This window comes from Aulonocara stuartgranti, assembly GCF_965226115.1.
Source record: "Aulonocara stuartgranti genome assembly, chromosome: 13".
NCBI classification, from domain to species: Eukaryota; Metazoa; Chordata; class Actinopteri; order Cichliformes; family Cichlidae; genus Aulonocara; species Aulonocara stuartgranti.
In genome coordinates this window covers 12173566-12188382 of record NC_138949.1, presented here as the reverse complement: position 1 = coordinate 12188382, position 14817 = coordinate 12173566, and the positions used below count along the sequence as shown (strand labels likewise).

The 14817-nt window shown below is 43.7% G+C and overlaps 1 protein-coding gene across 2 annotated transcripts in view; it reads right to left on the bottom strand.

Annotated features, from left to right (window-relative positions):
• Positions 1 to 571: 571 nt before the first annotated feature.
• The window catches only part of LOC309720541 (striatin-like), a 27984-nt gene continuing 13738 nt past the window's right edge, over positions 572 to 14817 (bottom strand). Inside the window, exons 3-17 of one of the 2 annotated variants that reach the window (XM_082557556.1) lie at positions 12553 to 12626; positions 10644 to 10722; positions 9470 to 9634; positions 9171 to 9306; positions 8910 to 9072; positions 8072 to 8182; positions 6027 to 6170; positions 5779 to 5915; positions 5028 to 5203; positions 4494 to 4541; positions 4286 to 4407; positions 4026 to 4193; positions 3793 to 3933; positions 3092 to 3280; positions 572 to 2137 (exon numbers count right to left, since the gene is read on the bottom strand). In XM_082557556.1, coding sequence (XP_082413682.1) covers positions 1968 to 2137; positions 3092 to 3280; positions 3793 to 3933; positions 4026 to 4193; positions 4286 to 4407; positions 4494 to 4541; positions 5028 to 5203; positions 5779 to 5915; positions 6027 to 6170; positions 8072 to 8182; positions 8910 to 9072; positions 9171 to 9306; positions 9470 to 9634; positions 10644 to 10722; positions 12553 to 12626 — 2023 coding nt within the window. In that variant the 3' untranslated portion in view covers positions 572 to 1967. The remainder of the gene's footprint in view (positions 2138 to 3091; positions 3281 to 3792; positions 3934 to 4025; positions 4194 to 4285; positions 4408 to 4493; positions 4542 to 5027; positions 5204 to 5778; positions 5916 to 6026; positions 6171 to 8071; positions 8183 to 8909; positions 9073 to 9170; positions 9307 to 9469; positions 9635 to 10643; positions 10723 to 12552; positions 12627 to 14817) is intronic. The other variant, XM_082557557.1, reaches the window with a different exon arrangement.

The window sequence follows — 14817 nt, the reverse complement described above, 5'->3', positions numbered from 1 at the left end:
AGCACTTCACACCAAGTGTCAAGCACGGTGGAGGGGTGATGAACTGTGGTTGTTGCAGGTACAGGACCAGAGCACCTTGTAGTCAAAGAGTCAATTAGGAGCTCCTCTATATACCCAAGTATGCTAGAGTTTAATGTGAGGCCATTAAACTGCTTGAGTAGGTTTTTCCTTCAGTACAAAAGAAATCCAAGCCTGCTTTAAATAAAACCGTATAGTACAGGGGTGGGCAATCTCAGTCCACGAGGGCCGGTGTCCCTGCAGGTTTTAGATGTGTCCTCAAACCAACACAGCTGATTTAAATGGCTAATTTAGCTCCTCAACATGTCCTGAAGTTCTCCAGAGGCCTGGTAACGAACTAATCATGTGATTCAGGTGTGTTGACCCAAGGTGAGATCTAAAACCTGCAGGGACACCGGCCCTCGTGGACTGAGATTATACTATACCAGGGGTGGGCAAAGTAAAAACTGAGGCTCAAGTTGAAGCCCACAGGATAACTGTGGGTCCATGGAAGCTGTCTTGGATGGCTCGGGGGAGAGAAAAAAAGTCTGCAAAAAGACCAGCCTCAGCCAAATTAACATTTTACAGCAGGTTTTATTTTGAACATACTTTCATATACAAACCAGTGACTGAGAAAATGGCTCATTTGAAGCTGTACTCTACTCGTACAACATCGTAACTTTTCTTATTACCCTCCTCAGTTTACAGTAAACTGGAATTGCAGGACATTTCTCTTCCCTTGGTGTCGGATGGTCAACTCATTTCAAATAGTCCTAAAGTACTGCACTAATTTCCTGCTAAACACTGGACTACTGTAAATATCTGGACATGATACATCACATTGCAGTTAAGCATGTCCACACGACTGGGGAAAATTACATACAGTACAAGCCATTCACTTCAAACATGAGCAAACTGGCCAAAAATCAGTTAATTATGCCTAACGTTGACATCTAGAACCAAGTTTGAATTGTAATTATATAACCAAGATGGTTTACTTTGGACACATATGTTGTAATCTTACTTCTGAAGTGTACAATTACTTGAATCTAACAAACAGGCAATATAATTAATGGTTTTTATCACTCTACCAGCTTTGAAATGCACAAAACTGATTCCCCAACCACACTTATCAAAAAGGAGCACTCAAACTCACGCTGCACAGTAAATTTTAAGACTGAATATATATTTTGTTTATTATAAGCATTTGTAATTTTACATCCAATGTTAAAATCAACAACTTTGTGACAACCAGCTCCGATTCGCCGCCACCCCCCTCCCTCCCTGTTCCCCGAAAACAAGCTTGTTAAAATAACGTTTTCAAGACCTTTTTAAAGCAAAGGCACATTTGTCAATACGTGTTTTTAAAAAGGAAAATAAAGGCAGGCCAGCAAGCAGAGTCAGTCTGGGAAGCAGACAAAGAGGAAGTGAGAGGCTTCCGTGACAGCTCCAGCGGACCTTCGGTACCCCACGTTTCTGGAACACAACAACAAAACCTGACTTGGAGTAAAGGGCCCGGACCTGGTTTTGTCTCAGAGGGAAGGTCGAGGGCCTGAGGGATCCGGGGTGAGCGTGAAACCACACGGGCAGAAGAAGAAGACGGGGCTTGAGACTTCATTTCTCCACTTCACGCTCTAACACTTGTCCTGAGCCTCCGAGCTTTCGAGGTTAAATTTGAGTCTGTATGCAGGGGCGCTGTGGCCGGTCACACCCAGGCCTGCCTGGATGGTAGATGGGGGACCAGAAGGGCAGTTCCCCTCCCGACTGGCCTCCCTGCTGACCCTTTCTATGGACAGTCACAGCCCTGCTAGTGGCTACATAGTCTGCAAGTCCGACAGGAGACCAGTGGGCTGGGTGAGGTGGGATTGGATCCCTGCCTGAAGGTCCTTCCTCTGCTGTGTCGCCATTGGTCCCTGATCACGGGAAGATGAGTCAGAGAGCGGGGCTGTGGGGGGAGACGCAGCTCCGCGTCATACAAACACCTTGGCGAGAGCGTCTGCTCCAGCACTAGCAATGTAGCATTTTGACGGATGGAACGCCACATCGTGGATCGATTCCTCAAACTTCTTTCTGTGAGCCGTGAACTCCTGGATGCAGGTTTTACTCTCCAGGTTCCACAGACGGATAGAGCAGTCGTGACCTGTGGAGAAGATGACGAGTGAGAAGAGTTGCAGAAGTGAATTTGCGCGAGTATGAACAGCTTTATGAATAGGGATGGGTACCAGTATCTGGTGCCATTATGGCACGGTAGTAACTGTAGTAACCAGACCTACTGAGATGTCATACACTTTGGATTCTAGCCAATCATTTTACCTTTGCAAGCGTAGTAGGCGGGCCCAGGTACGTATGTTCTTTTAGAGCAGAGCTACAGATTAAAAATGCCCTGGCTGTACTTCACAGCAAAAGATGCAAACTCAGCAGCAACAAGTGCTTTAAGGTGATACTGTGCAAAGGAGGTAACACCTCGAATCTGATGAAACACCTGGCGACGCATTGAGTTTTTTTAAAAGCCGAGAAATGCACTGTATTTGATAGCTTGATGCAAGACCTCACACCACATCTACTGCGGGTGTGGGTGCCTGTTATCGGACCCGGAGTTAGCAACATCCCCCAAGAACCCGAAGAGGAGAGTCCTGGCCCCTAGCCCTGCCAGTGTAGCAGAAATGATGACGGATGATGATGCAGCAGCAGCTGTTCTTCTCTGCGTGAGTAGCTTAATGTTGTTCATGTGTAATTTACGTTCTGTGTTCTCCATTCTTTAAGCACCGGTTCGAGCACCGGCACAGTTTCAAAAGTACCGGTTTGGTACTGGTATCGGAAAACGTAAACGATACCCATCCCTATTTATGAACACTCTTATAAGTAACCCATAACAGTGTTATAGAGAATAATCCTTTAATTGTCCCACAAGGGGAAATTTGGTGAATATTTTGAGAATTCTAAACACTGTATATTTTCTTCTAACTTCAGACGCATCTAAAATGTTTCCAAGTAAATTCAGCCGACACACTGTTGGGCGAATCCACCTAATAAACCAGAAAATGTTAGTTTTGGTAAATTAAATCTAGGATAGGGAGATTCATAAGGTACTTACTGCCTGACATAAGATAAAGTCCATTAGGGTCCACTGCTAAGCTGGTGACAGCATCCAGATGGGCCACCATGGAGTGAATCAGCTTCCCACTGTTGTTGTCAAAGAACTTGATGTGTCTGTCCTCCTGCGCAGTGATGGTGATGGGTAGAGTGGGATGGCTGAGGACCTTGTTGATGTGAGAGGGAGTGCCTGTTGAAAACAGATGAGCACAATGGACTTTAAAACAGCAGCTATGAGACAGCAGAATAACTAAAGGGATGATCGGTCGGGGGGGGGGAAAAAAAAAAAAAATCTCTTTTCAAAAATTTACAAATCAGGGTTCTTGGCATAAATATAAATTATGGATTTAAATGCACATGTACAATACAATTTTAGTTTTGTAGACCTCTCATAAGTTTTTTTGATGCTGAAATGCATATTTAGTGTTGTAAAACACATATTACAAATACTAAACATTAACATCTATCTCCAGATCTTTCTAAAATTAAACTAGTTTGGACAACAAGCAACAGCAGCGTTTTATTTCCTTCAGCCACCACTAGATGTTAGTAAAGACCCTTTATTATGGCCTTAACATGTCTTCAAAAATAGCTTCAACCCCTGAAAACTTTTACTGGTGATAAGCTTTTAAGGTTTTTCCTCCACCGCTATCACAACTGTGCTAGTGTTGGTGTGTTAGTGACCAACAGCTCCAAACCTACCTGGCTCCAAATTGGACTCCAGACTGAGAACCAGCTGACGGGTCTCCATGTTGAAGAGGCCGATTTGCCCGTTTGTGAAAGACGTGACCAGATGAGCTGGATCACTGCACACCAGATCTACCGAGGAGGGAATTCCCAGCTCTGGTACAGGAAAAACACAAACAAATTATTTTACCTGCTCAGTTGACAAAATGTTGAAAAACGAGGATAAGCAAGACGAGTAAAGTCAGTACTTTTGTTTTCGTTGAATACTGCGAGGGCAGGTGAGGTGGTGTTGGCGTCCCACAGTCTCACCGTCCCATCCGCGGAGCAGGAGAGAAGGCGCTGGTGTGCGCTGCTGTACACCAAACCCCAAACAGAGTCCGTGTGTCCGCTCAGGGCTCCTCGCAGCACAGATGGATCTGTGAGAGAAATAATGAAGAAGAACTCCATTCAGACATCGTGATCTGATTAGAAAACCCTCAAATTACAACAAAACCCACGAGGCTGTTACCGTATGAGTCGTAGGGGTCGATGTTGGGATTGGGGGTGTTCCAGCACTGAATAGTCCCGTCGACACCGCCGCTGAAACACTGCTCCCCTGTACTGCTCATCGCCACACTCAGTACAGCACCCCTGTGGTGTAAATCATGAATCATCTATTAAACCAGCACTAACACAAAGTTTTATTCACGCCGTGTTTTGTTTTTGTTGTTTTTTACCTGTGAGCCCTGAAAGTGTAGATCGGTTCCACATCTAAGGACGTACTTCTGCAGACAAACAATTTGCATTTTATTATGACATACAGAACTAACCAGCAGAGAATAAATGTCAAAGACTTGATTAAATGCTTTAATGTGCCGTTGCACCACTGAGCTGACATCACACTGTTTAATTGTCTTATTCACAGTAACTGTTCCCCTTAAAAATGACTTCAGCTTCCTAAAATCCAAATCACTACCAGACTGTGTGTGGGCTGCAGAGTTGTGACACGGCAATAACAAGTCTTGGGAAGCAGTGTCGTCAGCTCTTTGTCACACATGGGATCGGTTTCCTGTGACTGTATCATGTGACGGCACGGCAACAGAGACAAGCGCACTCCTTACGAGCTTCCAGTCAAACAGACGAGCTTTTCTCTTTAATCAGCGTCGCTCTGCTGCTGCAGCACGACACGCTGAGCTCAGAGCGTCTGTGCGTTTAATTATTAAAAAACAAAAACAAAGGATGAGGTGATGTCTGAGTAAAGGCATTCGTACTTTTTGGCAGGAGCGGTCTTTTGGAGGTTCCACATCTTGAGCGTGTGGTCTTCTGAAGCGGTGATCAGGACGGGCTCCACGGGATGGAAGGTCAGAGCCCGAATCCCATCAAAATGACTCCTCAGAGTGAATTTGGGGTTCCATGTTTTTCTCATGGCGTCTTTGTTGTTTCCAATCTGAAGAGAAGATGGCAGAACTCAGCATCCAATCAGCAGAATGAACAGCTTCATAAAGTATAAGCAGCAGCTCAGAGCAGAGCCACAGTTGGATGCGAAGGATTTTGTTTATTTATTAGCAGCATAAAGTAACAGTTTCATAGATTTATATATAAAAAAAAGAAGTATGATTAAAAAAAACCCTCAAAGGCAGCATAACTGTCACTATTTACTGCCTGTCATGAAAACAACTTAACATCTTTGTTAATTTTTCAGTACTTTGATAAACATCCTTTTTTTGCATAAAATAAACATCAGCCCATCTTAACACAACAAAAAAACAAAAACTTTTGGAGCCACGTGACTTATATTATTGCAGTAAATGTGATCTAAAAAGATCTTTTATCTTTATTACATTTTGTTGGCAACAGTTTATAAAAACAGCTTTTTGATGTGTTTTTCCCCTGTGACTTAGACAATGTTGTTGCGATCAGAGAAAGAAAGCAGGATGCCACATAAGCTAACATAAGGAAGTAGTTTTCTCTGAAGAAGTGGTCCTGTGAGTCTTTGAATGATTTCTGTGTTTTCCTACTCACATCGTAGGCGAGACTGTCGGCCTCGTTGGCCACAGTGAGTCCAGCCAGCTCCCCCAGGCCCAGCTCACTCTCCATGGCCTCGTCCGTGCTCATTATGAAAGACTTCCCTGAGGTGGGCGGGAAGGTCAGCGACTCAACTGGGAAAAGAACAAACAATTAAATAAACATGCAACCCGATAACTTTGTGGGCAATTTTATCTGATCTATTGTTTGACTTCTACATCCTGCTGGTATTTTTTCTGGAGCACCTTCATCCGTTCGGTTTGCATCGTGCTCGTTGAATCGGGGTACGTTGGGCCGGGATTGAGGGGCGGGTGCAGGCTGGATGTGGGATAAGTCCTCTGCATCTCGAAGGTTAGCCAGCATGTCCTGCAGCTTGGATCGATTGGGTCCTGTTTAGCAAGTCAGGTTAAGAGTTAAAACAAAAAACACACACATAAAAATATTTTGTCAAAAAGCTGCAACTACAGGCTGAAAGAAAGAATGCAGATAAAGACGGAAGGAAGGCAGCATTAAAAGGCAAGAAAATAAATTATAAACTCTGATTGTAAAGGAAGGAAAATGAAGAGAAGCCACCAGAAAAAACCTCGTAAAATGAGAAAAAGAGAAGTTGCTGAGGCGCATTCATCACCAAAGGGTGTGCTGTGTGGAGAGGGTAACTTCAGATAGAGCTGCGTTTTGAGGCGTGATAAATGAATATATAAATGTATATGTAGTGTTTACTGTGCAGGACTACAGGGCTGCATGCATTTCCTAACAGAATTAAACCTGATTGTTCAAGTAAGTCGTTTGACTGTTTTTAAAAGTCTCCTTGTGACAGAAAGCAAGACTGCAGGCATCAGCTTAGCTTAGCATACAGTCCGGAAAGAAGGGCAATAGTTGAGCTCAGAGCAGCTGCCAGGGAACCTGCAGAGACTTGAGGTAGTCCCTGGGGATGTGTACGACACGCAAACATGGAAGTGGACTTTATCTTCTAATCTATTTGCCTTTATACTGGGTGTAAAATATGTTATACATTGTATATATGAGGTTTCAGCAGGCCATGGGCTTGTCTATTCATTTGGGAATTGAGCCCATTTTTCAGGGTTTCTGGAATAAACAAAAGGCAATTAACAGCTAGAGCTAAATGTAATCCCTCTTTTGTTTCAACACATGTTCTGCGAGCAACCGGAGCCTGCTCAAACCAGATGGTCAATAATGAATATGCAGATATCTGTTTATATTAAAAAGATTGCCAATGGGAGGAAAGCTCTGTTGACTCTTACCTGTTGTTTTCATATAATGGTCTCTGAATGGGTCAAACTAACAAAACATAACAGACTAATTAGCTTCAGAGGTGGATGTAGCTCAGTTTCCTTACATTACCGTAGAGGAAGGGCAGCTGTTATGCTGCTTATAGCCAACAGATGGATAACAGAGTATATTGATCGTACAATTGAATTCTCAGCCCAGTAGAAATATTTCTCCCCCCCAAATGTCAAACTACTTCTTAAAGTGCCAGATGATCTCCTCCACACAGGCACCAAAGTGATAAAGCTCCAACACAGCAGGAAAAAAAGCCAACTGTGTAAAGTGGTGTTACAGTCAAGAGCAGAAGAAAGTGAAGCAAACTTGTTGTTGATCTCATGATTCAATCACAACAGCAGGAAAGCAGAGCGTGGGTCTCAAAACAAATGTGAAATCTAAGAGCTCTCAGTGGCTGAATGGGTCTGAAGTGGGCTGCCATTATGAGAGCTGTAGTATTCAGCTGAGTCACTTCACTGAGTCACTGAAAAAAATAGCGTTTAATTGCCATCAATTTATGGCAGCGGCAAAATTACTCGTTACTGTTGCATCAACATGGCTGACAGATGAGGGTAAAGATGGTGAGGATTATGTTATTATGACTGGAGAAGATACAGAAACAGATGACTGAGGGTACTATTGCTGGCCCAGATGGGACACAGATGGACCTATCGTCACAGCTAACTCATTAATCTTATATTTGACAGTGTAGAGGAGAAGATGAATACGGCTTAAAAAAAAAAAAAAAAAAAAAATGCTTAAATGGGATAAACATGCATTGAGCATAACAATGAGTTTGGACAGGAAAATGATCACCAGAAGACAGAAGAGACATCAGTTTGAAAAGACGAAGAAGACGAGAGACAAAAAGATAAATGAAACTGAGGAGCAGCCAGAGACGGAAATGAAATTTTGTTTTTGATTTTAGGCTTTTTGGCTTAGCTCAGGAAAAGTCAGGCTCTACAAAGAGAGGAGAGGGAGGGAGGCAGCATCGCCCGACAGGACTTACTCTTCACCCCCTTTTTCCCCTTGCGCTCCTTTTTGTACTCCTCCTTGAGTTTGGTTATCAGGCCCGGGTCCACGTCCCAGGCCTCAGAAATGGGAACCTGCTCGTCCTTTTCTACACAGGGAGAACAAAACCAGACCGAGAGGCTGTTGAGGAACTGGCCTGGTCGAGGCCCGATTTGCCTCGCAGGGCCAAGGCTCATGCTCTCCTGGAGGCTTCCCTCAGGAGAGCAGAAGGTCTGAGGTGAGCACCTTTGACATTACATAACTGGGAGCAGCATTTTCAGGCATCTCTTTTAATCTGCTCACGATTTCTTTTCCAGTCTATGTAAAAGTAATGGCAGGGTTGTTAATGTCATGTGGCGGGTTCTCAGTGCTAAATCTGACCAGAAAAATCATCCCATGCATAGTCTAGTGTACTGACTTTAGGTTTACAGATGACTCAACACTAAGATCTGTGGTCAGAGTCAAAGAAAACACCTCAGCATGACATTAAGCCCATTTTTTTTGATCAGTGAGATACACCGGGAACACACAAACAGGAGTGGGATGCACATTGTGGTCACAGGTTGGCTGGCTATGGGAACACACGGCGGAAAGGATAAGAAACTATGATTAAACATAAACTCCCAACATCATGACTAATGACCACAGCATGATATGTGAATGACAAGTACTCCATGAACGGTCACCAAACTGAAAACAAGATCTTTACATTTACTCACAGATAATACAAAAAGGAAACATTTTGATATCATAACTGCTCTAATTGTATCTAGTGTCTGGCTAATAGTGTCATCCACTCCAAACTCTGATCTGTTGGTGATTAACGTGTGACTCACCCCAGTCTGTGCCGTCCCCGGTGCCTCTAGTCTCTGGCGAGGTGTCCATCTCGTCAGGACTAGACAGGAAGTCGAAGCCCTTCATCACTTCCTCTGTGTCAGGGTCCTCAGTGGTGTCCATACTGGCGGGCGACGTAGACGATGCAGGCTTCTTCCTGATGATCTGCAGGGAAATCATTGCCGGCCATTGTTAATAGTATAGTAACAACTTCTGCAAAAACACGTGAGAACAGAAGGTGGGAAGGTCGACTGGTTTCTTACCGTCCTCGATTCCACGTTAGTCCTGTCTTTCCCCTCGCTCTCCTCTTCCTCGTCTTCATCGCTGAACTCAGCAGCTGCATTCTCAATGAACTTGAAGGCTTCCAGTACAGCGCTGGTGTCAGAGAGCTCTGTTTTCCTGTTGAGTGAGAATGATTCATGCATTAAACACACAGCTGCACTAACTATGCTTTTAAAGCAAGCCTTTCAATTCCATTATATCAGCTTTATTTGACTTTCATTTTCAGTCATTCTGTGATATACAAGGAGTGTATAGACACCCTTAAAGGGTGTATGCTCACCCTCTGGTGCCCTTTGTTGTTGCGTCTGTCCCGTTGACCAAAGGCTCGGTGCTCGTGCGTTCCCCTGTCCTTCCAGCTCCATCCCCGGCTAGCCCTAGCAGTGCTCGGACTCGCTGGGACTTTACATCTAAGATGGTGTCTGTGTAGCCCACCTCCTGTAGGTACCTGGAACAAAGTAAGAGGATTTAAATATGGATGCATATGGTTTCCCCCAAGTTTTTAAGTAATATTTGTGCAGCAGTAAAGTCCTGCAGTGACGCAAAGAAAGACAAAATTAACCCGGCTGCGTTACTTTTACTGTCTTGACCTCACCATGAAAGACACAAAAGCACTTCTCGCTGTTAAAAATGTCTCTAACAGTCAACAGTCTCACCACGACAAGCTACTCATCAGATATTACACCTGCCCTGTGGGGACGCAGAAGAAGCTTTAGCAATCTGAGCGGGCGACTGAATGAAAGGGAGGGGTGTTTTAGCACATTATTGATCTGTCCCATGACACGAACTCGTGAATAAATTGGCTGCATCATCAGGCGGCATGTTGGGGCAGATGATGTGTGAGGCTGCCTGATGGTGTCTGGTTTATTTACAATGACAGACTAGAGAGCAGGATGATAGGATAACCACACTCTTGAGTGTGCTGGGTGCACCAGAGGAAAGGAAACACACGGAGCAGGTAATGATGGCTGCTGGCCATGTGAGGGAGCCCTTTCCCACACTTTCTTTTTTGGCCCATAGTAAGTAGACTGACACAAGGGACAAATATCTCAGAGAAATGTAAGCAGAGGTTGGAAATTGATTAAACTTGATTCAAACCAACGCTTTCTGCTTATTGGGCCCATTCTACGTGTTTCTACAAAAGGGTTTCAGTTTTCTCGGTTCTGAGTTTGAACACAGTGAAGAAACAGCAGAAAAAAGGTGTGCATGTGACTCAGGGAAAGGCTGTCATGAGTTTGACGTAACTGATTTGCAATGTGCAACTGCCAGGGAAAAAAAATTGCCTCCAGCAATGATTAAGCAATTAATAAGCTTGGAAGCACACCATTCCAGTAATTTGGACATTTCAGTTCTCAACAGAAGACGTCGATTTCAGTGCAGTTAATTTTAGCGAGTTTAGTAGGTTTCTGGGTTGAAGACAGTTTTTTTGATCGAGGTTTAAAAGCGCGTGCACTCACTGTCTGAGGAGCTGACGGCCTTGTTTCCAGGACAGCTGATTGTTGAGCGATCCAGAAGTCTCGTTCTCATTGGCCTCGTCTGGAGAGAGACGAGGAGGACACAAATCAGGGCAGCGCAAACAGACATTATTTCCACTCTGTAAACACGACCGAGACATTCCTAAATCACAGCAACCATACACTCGTGTACTCAGTTTCTTTCAGTCTATAAAAGGTTAAACACACTTATAGAGAAAAGAGTATGGTTTCTCTTTGAATCGTTCCAGTGAAAACGAGTTGATTTATTAATAAACTCACTTAAAAAAACAAACAAAACAAAACAGCTTTAAACAAAATATTTACATCCTTTAAAAATTTTTGTTCATTTGACAAACTGGATTTTGATGCTGCTTTGACTTTAAAGTGGATTTTCAAAAACTCACTGTCACCAGCTTTTTCCGTGACGTTAAAGCAAAAACATTTGATGTCGTGTGATGAATTCTAACACCGCTGAAACGACTCGTCTCTGCCCCACCCGTCTCATGACATACTAGAAAGATCAACAACGTGTGCTGGTGCTTCCAGCATCCAGCCCGACACGCTCCGTCTTTCTATGACAAACAATGAAGGTTTTCAAAGCTCACTTTGATACTTTAAGTCAACAGTCCGTTGGCGAGTCAGCTGGGAATTTTGCATGGAGCACAGAGACGCGTTAATGAGGTTTAGACCGGGTGGGAGAGTGTGCGTATTTATGTGCGTTGCAGGGTGGAATTGGCAGGGCAGAGAGATGAGAGTGCCTTAAAAACTGGGTCATGCCTAATTCAAGAGGGTGATGAGCGGGCAGGTGTGCCACCACACCAGCAACACCTCCCACTTCTCGTCTCTCACTCCCCCCACCCGCCCCCATCAACCAACACCTCTCCCCTTCACCTCCTCTCATTCATCAACACTTCAAGGGCTCGGGTGCTTTGAAGAGCTCTGATGAATAGAGATGAGGAGAGGAAATATCCCAATCTGACTTAACGATGGCAGTGGACCCAAACATGAGAGGCCAATTAAACTATAATAATATAACAAGAAACAGGTAGCATGCAGATTTCAGAGTGATGCTGCTGTTAAATAAGGTAAAGGAAAACACGCTAGAGATGGAGAACTGATGCCCAGCATCAAAGATTAATTTGTGCGAATTCTTCTAACTTGGTTTTAGTCATGCAAAGAGATTTGGTTGCATTTCCCAGAATTCTTGGATGTACATTCCCAAGCATCGAGCTCATTTTCCAACAACTGTGTAGCTGCTTTCCATCAGCAGGTTGAACTAGAAATGGCTACATTTTCACATTTCTACGCTCTTAAGGACTTCTTATCTATGTTGAGCTGAGAGGGAGTTGCACCCCTCACTTCAACACTAGTAGCTTTCATTGTGTGGACTGTTTCTGTTTTGATTGTTGTTCTCACAGCATTAAAGAAAAGCAGTCATTTTCATTACAGCTTACCAAGCAGATTAACAAATAAGTTAACAGGAAAAGGAGCACATTCTCGCAGTTGTGAGGCTACGGCAAGGTAATACTTGTGCTGTTTGAAAACTCATTACTGATTTACTGTTTCAGCTCCAATTACATTGTTTCTAGAAATCGGTTTTCCAGAAACAATGTCACTGTCACCCTGAATAATCCTAACCATTTCTCAGGGACTGGTTTCTATGAAAAACCTCTAAATGCTCTAGAATGAAATATTTGTACTATGGCAACGAAACCTAATCTTTCACTATTCAGGAACTTCTGAACAGATCTATCGAGACAAACAAGATTCAACACGATCGCAGGAGCTTCGCATGCGTAACCATCCTGTCACCAGAGGTATGTGAACTCAACAATCACAGTGATTTAGTGTGAGGAGGTGGAGCTGGCCGTTTGGGTCTCCATGGACTTACCCGAGTCGTAGCTTGGAGGCTTCATGTCACCTTGGTTTAACTCTGTCCCATATTTTAACTTGTGGTACTTGGCTCTGGGAGTAAAAGAGAGAAAGGAGAAAAAAGGGGGACAGAGGCAAATAAGTAAACAGGATTGATCAGAAACGGCCCAAAAAAGCTATTTAAAAAACTCATTATGCACAATATTTGCATAATAAGCTCCCAAAGTCGGCCCAGCTGCAACTTGTTCTACTTCTCACAGACCGGTTAGCTTAAACAAGAGGCACACTTGTAATAGGAACGTAAGACAGCGTGTACCGAATCATTAAATAGCATATTTCTGACAGTATATAAAACAGGACTGCTTTGAACTCGAATTTCCAGCATTTATCGGCTCATCGTAGTCTCCTGTATACGAGTGAACATATTCAAATTAAATTATTTGAATGTTTAGAGACAAATAAGGAAACAGGTAAATATTCACATTTGAGCAGCTGAAACTAGTAAATCTGTCTTTTTTTTTTTTTTTAAACCAAAAAAGACGACTTAATCAGTTTTCTGTTAACAAACAATTAAGTGACTAATGTTTTTTTCAGCTGTGGGGGATAATATATGCCAACTGACATAATAACCTTTTACTCTACAAGCCTTTAGGTTACAGTCGCTGAAATTTTATTTAATTTGTTTGACATTTCCAGTTGCTGTTCAAAACGGATAAACATTAATGCAGTTTACACATACAGTGATGACATCACAGTTTCAGGTGATTCAGCTTTCGCAATAATGACGTGAAGTTTCTTCCAGTGGCTTCACACGCATCCACAACAGTGGAGTCCACACAAGGAGCGCTTGTGTTCACTCATGTCTGTGATGCAGAGGAACCATCACATGAGAGCGGTGTGAAGCAACCCCCATCAAAATCTAATTCATTTTAAATTGGGTACACCCTACATTCAGAAAGCCATTCCTGATATTGCTTTGAGATACCCTCGGAGACATGACCGGTTGCTTAGCAACCAGGCATAGTGGTAGTAATTCTGGGTTAAGTGTTGCTCCAGAGGCAACGTCTGTAGTGATCTCACTGGAGAAAAGTAGACAAATACATGCTGCAAACAGCCAGAAGAAGATCTGACGCTCAAACCCAGAACGATGCTCCTCGCAGAGCGCATGGAGGCAAAATATAACTAACCTCTGAGGTGACCGGAGGAACGAGAAAGTGCTAACCCATTCTGACACCTGTCTAACTCAGTTGTGTTAAGGCCCTCATTAGCCTACACAATCTCCCTGCTCCCAGATCTAATTATGATACCTGCAGCCAGCCATTTCATTTGTTACCTACCCCAGTTTTCACTTTCTTGTGTTTAACCTTTACTTATCCAGGGAGGACTCTGCTCACTGTCTTGGTTCAGCAATGCTTCTTCAGCTCACAGGCTTCAAACACAATCAGAGCCTTCGACTGTCAGCCACAGAGCAGTTACATACATCCTGTGTGGTTGCTGAGACAGTGATCCGAGTGCCTGGCTACATAAAGAATGCACTAAATCACACTTACAAAAATCCAGAGGCCTATTTTATCAGTTTAAAGACTGTTAATTCTTCAAGCCCCGCTGGGGTAATGTGCTCGGTGGCTTAGAGACACTTTAATAGAGATGTGTAGACATCACTGACATCTCTGTTCCAGTGTGCAGCCATGCTTCAAAGAGAAAGGGAAATGCAAAGTGTTGTCACCACCACTACTACTGCATCGCCCTTTCGTCTTGGAAAGAACGTGCCAACGGTGACCTCGCCTTTGGTAGAGAGAGGACTCCTACTCCTTCCAATTCTGTCCTCCTGCTGGGGACCGTACAGCCATGAGCATCTGACAGCATACAAAGCGTTCATGCCAACACTTGCTCTCAACTGGAGACATAACACCAGCTGGACTCGGGGGAATCTCTCTAGCACTCTGCTTCTGCTGACACCAGCTGAGACATCAGACTGGGACAGAGAAAATAAGAGGAAATTTTGGGGGGGGGAGGCAAAGAAAGCCCACTACTCTTTAAGCATCAGTTTAGCTCCGTGGCTGAGCAGGCGACACGGCATATGGCTGAAACACAGCGGTTCGAATCTTTATCAACAAATCCAACGTGATGCTTTGTTGACTAGTGAGAATCTGACACAGCTACGGTACCCCTTAAAACAGTCTCAGTGGCAGGAACCTTTTTTTTTTTTTATTATAAAACCTGAAAACACTGCATTTGTTGGAGACTTGCTGAGGTATGTGTGTGCTGTGGGTGGGCTGCAGAA